The 12,160-nt window shown below is 31.1% G+C and overlaps 1 protein-coding gene across 3 annotated transcripts; it reads right to left on the bottom strand.

Moving 5' to 3' along the window:
• Window positions 1-7,169: 7,169 nt before the first annotated feature.
• On the bottom strand, window positions 7,170-11,196 carry LOC105115714 (ATP-dependent DNA helicase PIF1-like). Of its 3 annotated transcripts, XR_840378.1 has the most exons (4): window positions 11,028-11,196; window positions 9,474-10,894; window positions 8,473-8,528; window positions 7,170-7,735 (listed from the first exon to the last, which is right to left on the bottom strand). XR_840378.1 is itself a non-coding variant. In XM_011012702.1 (3 exons), the coding sequence occupies exons 2-3, from the start codon at window positions 10,860-10,862 to the stop codon at window positions 8,523-8,525; spliced, it is 1,395 nt and encodes a 464-aa protein (XP_011011004.1). In that variant the 5' UTR covers window positions 10,863-10,894; window positions 11,028-11,196; the 3' UTR covers window positions 7,170-8,522. The 3 variants fall into 3 exon arrangements, 2 of the variants coding, with proteins under 2 accessions (XP_011011004.1, XP_011011003.1); XM_011012702.1 differs by having other exon boundaries at window positions 7,170-8,528; XM_011012701.1 differs by lacking the exons at window positions 7,170-7,735; window positions 8,473-8,528 and having other exon boundaries at window positions 8,893-10,894; window positions 11,028-11,195.
• Window positions 11,197-12,160: the final 964 nt, after the last annotated feature.

Raw genomic sequence — 12,160 nt, 5'->3', positions numbered from 1 at the left:
AAATAATGAAGTTTAATTATCATATAGTCTGATGTCAAAGGCATAATTGAAAAAAATATATATTCAAAAAACGTAATGAGAAAAAGATTTAAGTCAATTCGGGTTAACTTGATAATTTTATGACCATGAGTATAAGATTAAGATAACCTTGTTAAAAAAACCGAAAACCAATTTTCAATAAATCAAATGTTGAAGGATAAGATTGAATTTTTTTTTTTAAAGGAACCTAAAAAAACAGTGAAGTTAGCCCATGTTAATATTTAAAACCCACGATCCTTATAATGAGCTCGAGACTAATACCACAAAAGGCAAACCCTAAAAAAAATAATGAAATAAAATTCCTAATAAAAAAATATTGAGGGATGAAATTAAGAAAAAACGGTAATAAAAAAAAATCTAAAATAAAATAAATAGTAATTAAAAAAATCAAAACAAAATTTGACATAAAAATAAATTAAAATCAAACGCTAAAGGTTGAAATTGAAAACACAATTCAATTATAAAAATGATAAAAAAATAGAAATTAAAAGAATAAGGACCAATTTTGGTATAAAAATAAGATAAAACCAAATGATGAAGGACTAAATTAAAGAAAAAAGCTAGTAAAAAAAGATAAAAAAGAAATCAAACATAAATCAAAAGAACGATAACTAAATTGGATATAAAAAACAAATTAAAAGACACATTTTTATTTTTATATGCCTTTTCAAACTACTTATTATTGACACTAAGTAGCAGCAAATAAATTGTATTTATTTTTTTATTATATTATGCATGGATCTATATATTATAGTGGAATTCTTTAGAAATATTTGTGGAAGACACAATAAAATATGATAAATGAGATTATGAGTAAGTGTCTAATAATCTTCTCCTATCTGAAGAAATGATACATTGAAATAATAAACCACGATTGATATCCACACATATAAGATCAACAAATGTTTTAGAGTTTCTATATTTAATCTTTTTTCTTTTTCTTGTTACAAGTATCTCGTTCATATACATCACCTATTTGTTTTCCAAGCCTATAGTGAATTACTGACAGAGTTAAAAAAGATCAAATATTTAATGATTCCATCATACATAATTGATTTGTGAAAACTTTTAGATAGGTATCCTTCATCTAAAATGAATTTTTTTTCTAGTTAAATAATCTATTTCTAGTTGCTTTGAAAAAAATTAGAAGATTTGCTAAAAAAATTAGAAGATTTGCTAAAAAAAATATGAGGTTTTTTTTTTGCTGGTAGCAACACGCTATAGGGTGATGATAGTTATGCTTACAGGGTCAAATCAATATGTTCTAAATTTGTTTTTGAATATCAATCTCATTGATCTTGTAATTATTAATCGAATCACTTTTTTTGTAAGAAACATGAGACATCTAAGTTATACAAGTAAAGAGATTTATTAGTTGATAAGAGAAAAGAAAGAACATAAATGATGATTGGATTGATGATAAAATCAAATCTTTGGTCGCAAATGGTGACTCGATTAGGGATAAAGGAAAAAGAATTGTGGTTCAGTTCTCCACCTTCAATAAAAAAAAAGATTAATCAAATTCCATCAAGTCTAACCTATAATGATCATTTATCAAAGAATGACTTTGGTTATCAAATGATTAAAGAGCCAAAAGCAATTTACAAAAGATACTTAATTGACATTCATAAAAAAAATCTAATGAATAATGAGTTAAATACATGCTTTTTAGTAAAAAGATGCAATTTACAAAAGATACTTAATTGACATTCATAAAAAAAATCTAATGAATTATGAGTTAAATACATGCTTTTTAGTAAAAAGATGGATCCCTTGCTCATTATCAAAAAATCACTTATTCATTAACCTTATGTAGGGTGAATAGTTTTTCATTTCCCATCTTAAGAAAATTTTTTTTCACTGCATTTAGCTTTATCTTTTTCGAAAGGTATTTTAATGATAAGTTCTATTGGAACTGGATGGTCTTATATGGTCAAATACCTAGCAACAAACTTTTATGTTCCTTTCATTATAATATTTCTAAACAAGTTACTGGATAACAAGTTTAAGGGTTTTCTTTTTGATAATTGAGATGATATTAATGATAATGATGTGAGTGATAATATCGATCGTGGCCTTGATACAGAGTTGGAGCTTTTAACTCGGATAAATGCACTAACTACGGATATAATGCTATAAATAAACCAATTTTATATCACCTTTTAATTCAAATTAGCAAAACCAATGTGTCCTTGCATATTATATATTCCAAACATTCACGATCTGAATGTGAATAAGTTGAATATCCATTAAAGGATGATTCATTTAGATTAACATGAGAATCCAACTCCACTAAATTACTAGAACCTATGTTGTATATTTTAAAAAGGTTGACTTCTTCTTGGTTCATAAGGATAAAATATAAGATTAATACCAACAGTTCATTTTGAAAGAAATGACTCATTATGCCAGGATCATTAAATAATACTAATCTAACACTACTAGAATATAAAAGAATAGAAAAAAAATTATCTTTTCTGTATAATTTCCTTGGTTCTATTGCTACCATGTGCCTTACACATTCGACTAGATCATATATATATATATATATATCTTTTCAACTAAACATAAGTTATTAAAAGGATCTTATAGACCAACTAAAGCATGAAAGCCAATATCTTTCATAGAATGGATTAATATTTAATGAGTGCATAACCGCATGGATAAGCTCACACTAACCCATCAATTTAGGATCCAATTTAGGATTTTTAATAGGAGGCCTTGAGAAGGAACTAGAATGTAATAATATCAATTCATACAGATAGATAAGAAAAGGTTATCTATTGATGTAAATGTTATACCTATAGGATACAGGTAGGGAAATAGGAAAAAACTAAAGATTTCATAAGTACTTATAATAAAAAAATCAATCTAATTTATTTGGTACCCTTCACTTTGTCATACTCGAACATCGTGATGACCAATTAAAATTTCTTGATTGGAAAAATAACAAATATCTTATATCTTGTTCCTTAAGGAGAAATGTTTAGTTTAAGAAGTTTCTATCTAGTATTATAGTCACTAGAAACCCTAACTGGTCAACAAAGATTCTATGATACGAAACTGGTTACGCGAAAGGAAAGATACTATTAATCTTTAAACATCCTACCTACGATATACTGCATTATTGGTTTTGTCTAAATTACTTAAGAGTTTGTTTATGCTTCATTCTTATGGTCTTCCTATAATATTCTTGATTTTGGTATCAGTGAATATTCGCCTACAAATATTTTCAACTTTGACGTTGGTAAATATTGTGTAACCTAAAAAGTACGGTATTCATGATTATGACGTTAGTGAATAAATCAACAAAATTTGAATTTTAAAAAATTATTTTTTTGATTTTTTATTTTTTTAGGGGCTAGATTTAGCCCAGTCATATGGACTGGGCTGGATCTAGTAGCCCAACCTAGTTACTAGCCTGAACTAGTAACCTGGTTGGCGAACAGGAGACACACATACATGAATAGTTACTGGTGAATTAAAATTCTCATACATAGTAGTAGAGTGAATTAAGTTTATGCATGCATAGAGACGAGAAGAGCTTATCTAATGCAGGGATGAAGCTGGTGCTTGGAGATGAAGATGATGGGTGGCGTCGACTAGGATGAAGCTAGTTGTACTATTGGGCTATTGCTCTGGTTAATACCTGTTTCCAATGGTTTAGGGGTTGCGAGTTAGTGATGCATGTCGGGGTTGAAGATGACTCCACGGTTGTAGCTAGTGCAAGACAACTAGGCTGTTGAGAAGTGTCAGCGAAGAGATTGTTGTGCTGACGAAGAAGAAGTTACACCATTGGTCTACTGGTGTGGAAGTTGCTGGTGTAGAAGGAAGAGGTGCTGCTATTGCTTTTCAAAACTCACTATACCTATGGAAGAAAACGTTGCACTGCTAGAGGAGAAGGAACTACATCACAGGACTTTGGTGTGGTGACAGGTCGTGAAGGAGGAGTGGAATGATAAGAGAAGGAGGCGATGATATCTGTAGGACTTCCACGACAGCAAGAAGAAAAAAAGTGGAAAGTTCAGTCCTTTATTTTTTTGGTGTCTAGAGGTGGGGATGTTTTTCTTTGTATTGAAATTGGAGGTCTAAATCTCTATACTCAGATGATTAATGATGCAGAAGGTTTGGAGGTGTATCATTAATAATCAAGTGTTGCTTTGCCTTTTGAACTTATTGGCCTATAATTATAAAAAGAATATCAAGAAGGAAGCTTGTTGGACCATCTCTAATATAATAGCTTGTTCATGAAATTTTGCAGGTTGTAATTGAAGCAATCAATCCACTTATTCATCTACTTCAAAATGCTAGGTTTGTCATTAAAAAGGAGGCAACATAAGCAATTTCAAATGCTACATCTTGCTAGCCAAGGTTGTATCAAACCCTTGTGTGACATTCTTCTTTGTCAAAATCCAAGACTTGTGATAGTCTATTTATAAGACTTTGAAAGCACCTTTAAAGGTAGGAGAAGCTAATAAGAATGTGAGCAAAAATGGAGGCAAGTCTTTTTGGTGGAAAGGACTAGGGGGTCTCCTCAAGGTAATTATTCTTGCCTTTGTTTTATTCTCTTATATGGATAGCTAGGTTTAGGTCTAATAAATTTTTTTTATATCTTTTATCTTTTTTGTCTTGTCTCCCTAGATTTTCTTATAATGACCTTATCCTCTTGTGCATATACATTAAAATTTGTATTTATAATGTAAGAATTCTATTGTATATGAGAAATAAAATTTTAATTAAACTCATTCTTTCTTTTTAAAATTTAAATTTAATAAAGAATCAAACAAATAACTATTATTATCTTGATAATAAGAAGAGAAGCACATTGTAGTCCCTAGTTTCCTCACAAGTTGACAAATCACGCTTTTCATCAAAATAAATTCATTATATTTTAATTTTAAATTTTAATCCCCATAAGATTAAATTAAAAGTCAACGGGTTAAAATTGAGTTATAACACACTTAATGAGAAAATGGGTCAAATTCTACAACATCAAATATATGGGACTTAAAGAATGATGGAAGAGAATAAAAAAGAAAAGAGAAAGAAGATAATATATAAAATAATAAAATAAATAATAAAGAGCCTATATTCCAAATGAACAAATTCGAATGTTAAAAATACCTTTATGATTCTCAAAGAATGAGGAGCAAAAAGATTGATCGAATAAAATCTCTTGTTCTTATTATTATTATTATATGTCATCTAAAAAGAATTTTGGTTATAGTTTTTCTTGTAATGATCTAGAATGAAATGATACTTGTGATATTTTTAGCTTAGGGTACATTTTATTTGGATGTTTTCTTGGCGTTATATACCATTTGATGAATTATTTTTCATTAGCTTTGGAAGCAGATAAGATTATGACAAGGTAACATTTATTAGATTTTTGAGTTCATGGTATCTAATAAGTCTTTCTAGCCACCTTAATTTTATTAATTTTTGATCTTTTTCATTCCATGCTATTTTTGTTTCTTTATTTTTTTAATTTAAATTTTTTTATTGTATTAGATAGAATTTGATTATGATATTTCAAGAATTTACTAGCTTCTTACGGATCAATGTCACTCCCCTTTTCTATATTATTTATCAAAACAATAATCTTATTATTGCCTATTCTAGTAAAACCGCCCATCAGAGCCATCGTTAACCATTGGTCATTAAGTTGTACTTTTAAATTACTAATATCAATGGCTATGACAATAGATGCGTGATTAGATAATACACCAGTTTTTCCACTATTAGTAGATAAAATAATTTCTTTCACTTTTAAATAAAAAAAATTGATTAATGATCAATACACAAAAACTTAATATAATTTCTTTAAGTTGTTCTCTATTTCTAAGTTTATAGTCTTTGTAATAGCTTAATCAATGTTATCTATCAAATAAAAAGCTTGTTCAAGAAGACTACCTAATTCTCCAGAAAAACAGTTATTTAAGGGTCTTAACTAGTGATCTAGGTTGTTTCTCTCTCAACAATGAAATTTAAGAGTCTTGATTTGATATTACTCTCATAGCCTGTACTGAAACAATTCTTTACCTCTAGATATCCAATCAACTTACGTCTCAACGTATTTTAAAGAGAACTAGCTAGCTTTGAGTTAGAGTGACATTTCACCCCTAATCACAACTCATCTGGTGACGATTTGAACCTCTACTTAGTTTCACTTAAGCTTCATCCTAATGGTGGATAGATCATCTAAATTTACGTCTATAAGTAGATACAATTGCCTATAAAGTCTCACTTTTGCTATGGCTCTAGTGGATTCCCTCAATGAAGCCATTATTTATAAGTTGTTAGCTCATTTTTCAACAGTATGTAATGAGCGCCTCGCGCTCCTTTCACTACTTAAAAGCTTATGATTTTATGTTCTATTTCATTTCGGAGGTTCTTTTCACTTTTCACTTTTTCCTTATAGTATTACTTCATTATTAATAATTTAAAAGTATTTAGCCTTACATGGTGTGTTTTTTCCTATTCACACAAGATCTACATTTACCAAAAGAAACAAAAAATTGATTCATCAAAAGTAATCTATTCCTAAAAGAAATAATAAATAAAATTTCAAAATCAAATTCTATTATTTGGATTTATAAAAGTATATGAATTAAATGAAACTAAAAACAAAAATATTCACCAATTAATAATTAATAATTAGACTATTCATAATTTTTTCACTTCAATTCAATCTATGGATTGGATTTCTATTTATTAACAGAAAAAAAAAGAAAGATTTGAATACTAGAATAAGGACAATAACAAATCAAATAAAAAATTTTATATAAAAATAGAAAAAACAATTTTTAACCTTAAAAAGAAATATTAGTCCTAACAAACCAAGTTATAATGCCATGAGATTAAGATTAAAATCACAAAAGAATTGAAATACAAACAAAATACTCTAATTCACTTTATTGGAATATAAAAAAACATTTAATTATATTTATTATCACTAGAATTTTTTTTGAGTTGTATCATTAACTTTTTATTTGTCCATTGAATTATAAAGTAACATAATTTTTCATGTAAGATTCCGAAAACTAACTAATAGACATGATTGGGTAGAGATAATGCACAAGAGAAGCACTGCTTCCTTACCGAAGTGCATGTTGTGCCAAGAAATCTAAAACTTAATTGCTATTCTTTTACTCATTTAAACCAAATCACTAATAACAACTAAAAAAAAAAAAAAATATTAAATTCCTATCGGATCATGATCTCTCCACCGTTCATTCAAGAAAATTTGCAATGCCTTTCGCCATTTTCACTCAGCCAAATAATCCACAAAAGTATTATCCCTCTACTCATTTTTTACTTGGGTATTGAAGCTCTTTACATCATTTCTCCCTATCAATTCTACGTCCACGCACCTGTCTTCAACTTTCTTTTCCTCTAACAAAATCTCTCTAAACATTTCCTTCAATATCTTCTCTCTCAATTCAACTCCTTTGCGACGTATCTCGTATTTTTTTAAGGCATTGACAATTCTTACGCATGAGGTGCAGACCCATCTGGGTTTTTCAATTCTAGAGGCCAAATTCCATAGGGGATGTTGTACCTTTTTAATGCTGACCCATCTCAGATTTAAACCTGCCACCATAGCCGTTTCTTCTGAACTTCCACTTGGTTCTGGCCTTGGTTCATCTGTTGCACTTTGTGTTGCATTCTCAGCAGCTCTTTTTGCTTGCTCAGACTGTAAATGTGGACATGAAACAAGAAGGGTGGTTAATTTTTGGGGAGTCTAGGCTTTTCAAATCAACAAAATTATTCTAACAAAATTGTTCCATCTTCGTAGAAATTGGTATTTGGAAGATGGCGGCGGCGGCTGCAAGGACAGAGGAATTGAAGAATTAAATTGATAGTTTTCATGTTTGTGAAATTGGAAAGATGTGGTATTTTTGGGGGGTTCTAGACAAAGATATAGATTAGGGTGTGTGTGTGTGTGTGTGTATGTATTAGGGTAGTTTGATTTTTATATTTAAATTTAAAAATTAAATTAACAAACTAATTTCTGAAAGAATAAATCATTACAAAAATTTAACTTATAATCAGAAATATTCAACAAAAAGTGAAACCAAGTTGTGACTAAAGCAATACAGTTAGAAACACATACTTGAAAACAAAGGTGAAAAAAAACTCATCAATCAAATACCAATTCAACCTAAAAATAACTTCCTCGCTAGCCGCAATCTTGTTTTCCGCTTAAAGCCATCACAAAGAAATTTTCTTGAACATGTGACAACGAGGATGGAACAGGATTAGAGAACGAGAACAAGAAAGCAGGACAGCAGATTACCTCAATTTCTTTTCCTTTTAATTGCTTTTTTCAAGCAGTGTGGGACTTACCGATAGTAACAGTAGATAAATGCAATCTTCAATAGATAAGTTACAAAACCAAAATTCTGTCCAAGAAGAGCACCTTCATTATACCTTTTTGAAATTTTCTACAAAGAGCATTGTTATTTACCAGCAATGATGACTTACAACTGCAAGGAGGCAAAACAAAATGGTCAGTAACATATAAACACTGGTAGGTTTTATGCACACAAGAACATGTACTTCATGGCAACATTTCAACTCAACAAAGCCTGGTACTATTTGATTAATGAAAGACAGGTTTAGAGCTCCAAGTTAAATAGTGAATTTCTCATAACCATTCACCAATGTGCAGTTAAACAGAAACTAGGAAAAAAAAATACCTATATAAATCCAGCAGGGATCCACCGTAATGGTCTAAATACAGAGAAATCTATATCTTCTTTGCTAATTTCATACCAATTAGTATCCTCTTTGCTATTTGTTTCATTCCTACAACAATGCTTGAACACTGTACAGAAACAGCTCTTACTGTTTTCGTAACAAAGCAATTACCAAAGTTTCATTTCAAACAGTTGTTGAATAAGAACAAGAGAAGACACAAAATAGATACTACAGGAGGTCATGACTGAACATCCACTAGAAGTAGCATATATGCTCACTTGATTTGTTGAGCTCTTACTATGTTTTACATGCACAAATATGTTTCATCCATACCCATGTGCATAAAAACTTTCACATGAAACAAAAACACAGGCAGTTAGAGTGCAGAACTGAACATGAAGATGGGTTTTGTCTTTTGATCTGAACTTGCATTGCAAATGTTACAGAATCTTTTACCCTCCTGCACACCACGCCTGGAGACATTTAGTGACAACAACCAGTCAAGGAGAAACGTAGAAGGAAAGTATGAACTTCCACAAATGACTTCTTGAAGGCTAGGCTAAGTTTGTGCTTTGGAAAATGAGACGTGTTTGTTAAATTTTAACTTGCATTACAACTCTATCAAACAAATGAAACTTTTATTTCCTAACTCGGTGTAATAATGAGAATTCAGCATGAGAGAGGTTTGATGAAGTAAAACTTTTATAGAATAGCAGAACTTTTGGGTGTGCCTTGATCTTTGATGGAGTGAAACCAGACAAATGAAGGCCTTCCAAGCTCCTTACTCGGGAAAGTGCCACATAGACCATTCCATAGCCAAAAGCCCTTGAGAGATCTGTTTGAGCATGATCAAGAGTCATCCCTTGGCACTTATGTATGCTGATAGCCCATGCTAATATCAAAGGTATCTGATATCTCCAAGCAACTACAATATCTCCCTCAAAAATTTCAAATTTTTGAGGTTCAATCAAGAGCTCAGGTCCACGATCAAATTTAACTTGTGGGAAGAGAATATCAGAATTTCTAGCATTTTTATCCTCTAAAGGAACAAATCCTGTAACTGTACCAGTGGCACCATTACAAAGATTACGTTCAATATTCAAATTCATGATCAACATTACCCTTGCACCAACACAGAGTACAAGTTGGTCAGGTACAATCCCTTGGTTGAGTTGTTTCTTCCTATGTTCGAGGCCACTATCAGCAGCTGCATAAGTTACAGTACTCTCACCCAAGCTTTTCATTCTCTCCTCATTTACTTTCTCCACATCATTAATTCTCGGATAGAGCCAGACTACCAAAGAATCCTGCTTGTTCATGGAGCAAGATTCTTCTAGAAGCTGCAAGTCCTCTGCATCAGTCTCCCCTTTCCTTATTCCCTGAAGCATCTTGATAAGCCGAGGGTCTGACTGCCTAAAAACCTGAGTAAGCTCAACCTGCAGGTCAAAGCTTGCATTCCAACAATCAGCTTCAAATGCAAATTCTTTGCCTGATAATTTCTGTTGTTTGATAACTGGTGGTAGCTGAAAGAAATCCCCACAGACAAGAAGCTGTATTCCACCCCATACCACCTCCGATCCCCGTATATCTCTAGCAATATATTCCAGGCTCTCGAACAAATCAGCACTGATCATACTAATTTCATCTATAACCAATGCCTTCGCCTTTTTCCATCTTTTGCAAGCATGCTTATTCATTTTAACCTTATCCAGCAAAGTTCCAGAGTCAGCATTTTGGATTCCAATGCTAGCAAAGGAGTGAAGAGTTTGCCCTTGAAGTGCACAGGCAGCAATTCCAGTGGATGCCGTGACAAAAACCTTAGACTTACCATGAACATCCTTCAGAATGTCGATAATGTGCTTAAGCAAATCTGTCTTTCCAGTTCCGGCGGAGCCCGTGATAAACACAGAAGCACCTCTTTGAACATGAGAAAAAATATTTTTTTGTTCTTGGGTCCATTCAAATAAAGGTTGGTGGGTTTTTTTGGCCTTGGGGATCCTATTGGTTTCCTTCTTGATTCGATTCTGGCAAACACTTTGAGCATATTTTGTGGTTCTGCTGCTTTGAGTGCTAAAACTTCTTCTATATACAGCTATTATTGCAGAGCTAAAAAACTTCATACTTCTAGCGCATTCAAGCTTTTCTTTACATGCTGAAATTTAAAACAAAAAAAAAGGACATATTTTATCAACAAACCCTTATATACAACACCAATAGTTTTATTCCCAATATCTCTATCTAAATTGAAGGGTAAAAAAATACATAATAATTTGCAAAAGAATTACCTGAAAAGTTAGTGTCTACGAGCGTTATCACACGTCTGCTTCTGATAGAGAAGGAGCTTAGACTCGGACCTCAATGGTTCAAGGAAGCAAAACGGCAGCAAAGCGAGCATAATCGCACACCTCTCTCTTTTACAAAGAAAATGAAATGTGAGAAGCCACCGATCTTTAAGATCAGACCAAGGTGGTTAAGCCCGTTTTAAACGGGCTGTGGGCTGTAGTGGTGGTGGTTCAATAAACTTGGCTAAGGAATTGGGACACATGATTAAAATCAGCACGTCCTTATCATATCAGTCAAATTAATCCATATAAATAAAAAGAATTACAATTAATCCTTTTACCACATGAACTGATACATTATAACAACTGAATGTCCCTTTGAATTTTATAAAATTATTTTTTATTTAAAAATATATTAAAATAATATTATTTTTGTTTTTAAAAATTTAATTTTGACATCAATATATCAAAACAATAGACAAACCATAGAGAAAATTAGTTTAAAATAAAAAAATAATTTTTTTTATTTTTTTTAAAAAGCTTTTGAAACACTAAAAAAAACATTGTCCCTCCTACCCATAAAACACCATGGATTACAAGTAATCCACACTGTTTTGTTACTATATATATATATATATTAATTTAATGTTTACATTATGTATTTATTGGTATTTTGAGTTGAAAATTTATTTTAGTTTCCTTTTGTATATATAATTTTTGTGACATCAAAATAACATCTTGGCATGATTAATTTTACAAAATATTGTTTTAGTTTTTTATTTTTTTAAAGATTGAGGGTCAAGGGACTAGAATTGAAGAATAAAAACACATTGAGGCATAAAAGGGATAAATGAGTAAATCGATGAAGAAAACTAAGGCAACATGATAGTGAAATGAGAGAAAGAGAAAGGAAAGAAGAATGGGTGGTTAGAGACACCTGGAACCTCTTACTATTACTATTATACGCATCACTTTGTACAACCTCTTACTATTATACGCATCACTTTGTATGGCATTGGACACCTCGATAATTCCAACAATATCGAATAAGACACCAATTAGAGAATGAATTAAAGTTTATGCATTGCCCAAAAGGTAGAAGGTTTATGCATTGCCCAAAGGTAGAAGGCCTTCTT

The sequence above is a fragment of the Populus euphratica genome, unplaced genomic scaffold (assembly GCF_000495115.2).
Source record: "Populus euphratica unplaced genomic scaffold, PopEup_1.0 scaffold746.1, whole genome shotgun sequence".
Lineage (NCBI taxonomy): Eukaryota > Viridiplantae > Streptophyta > Magnoliopsida > Malpighiales > Salicaceae > Populus > Populus euphratica.
This window is presented reverse-complemented; position numbering and strand designations above follow the sequence as displayed.

Bases quoted from the DNA above. Each gene is read 5' to 3' on its own strand.
- LOC105115714 (XM_011012701.1), bottom strand. From the start codon at position 10,862: ATGAAGTTTTTTAGCTCTGCAATAATAGCTGTATATAGAAGAAGTTTT.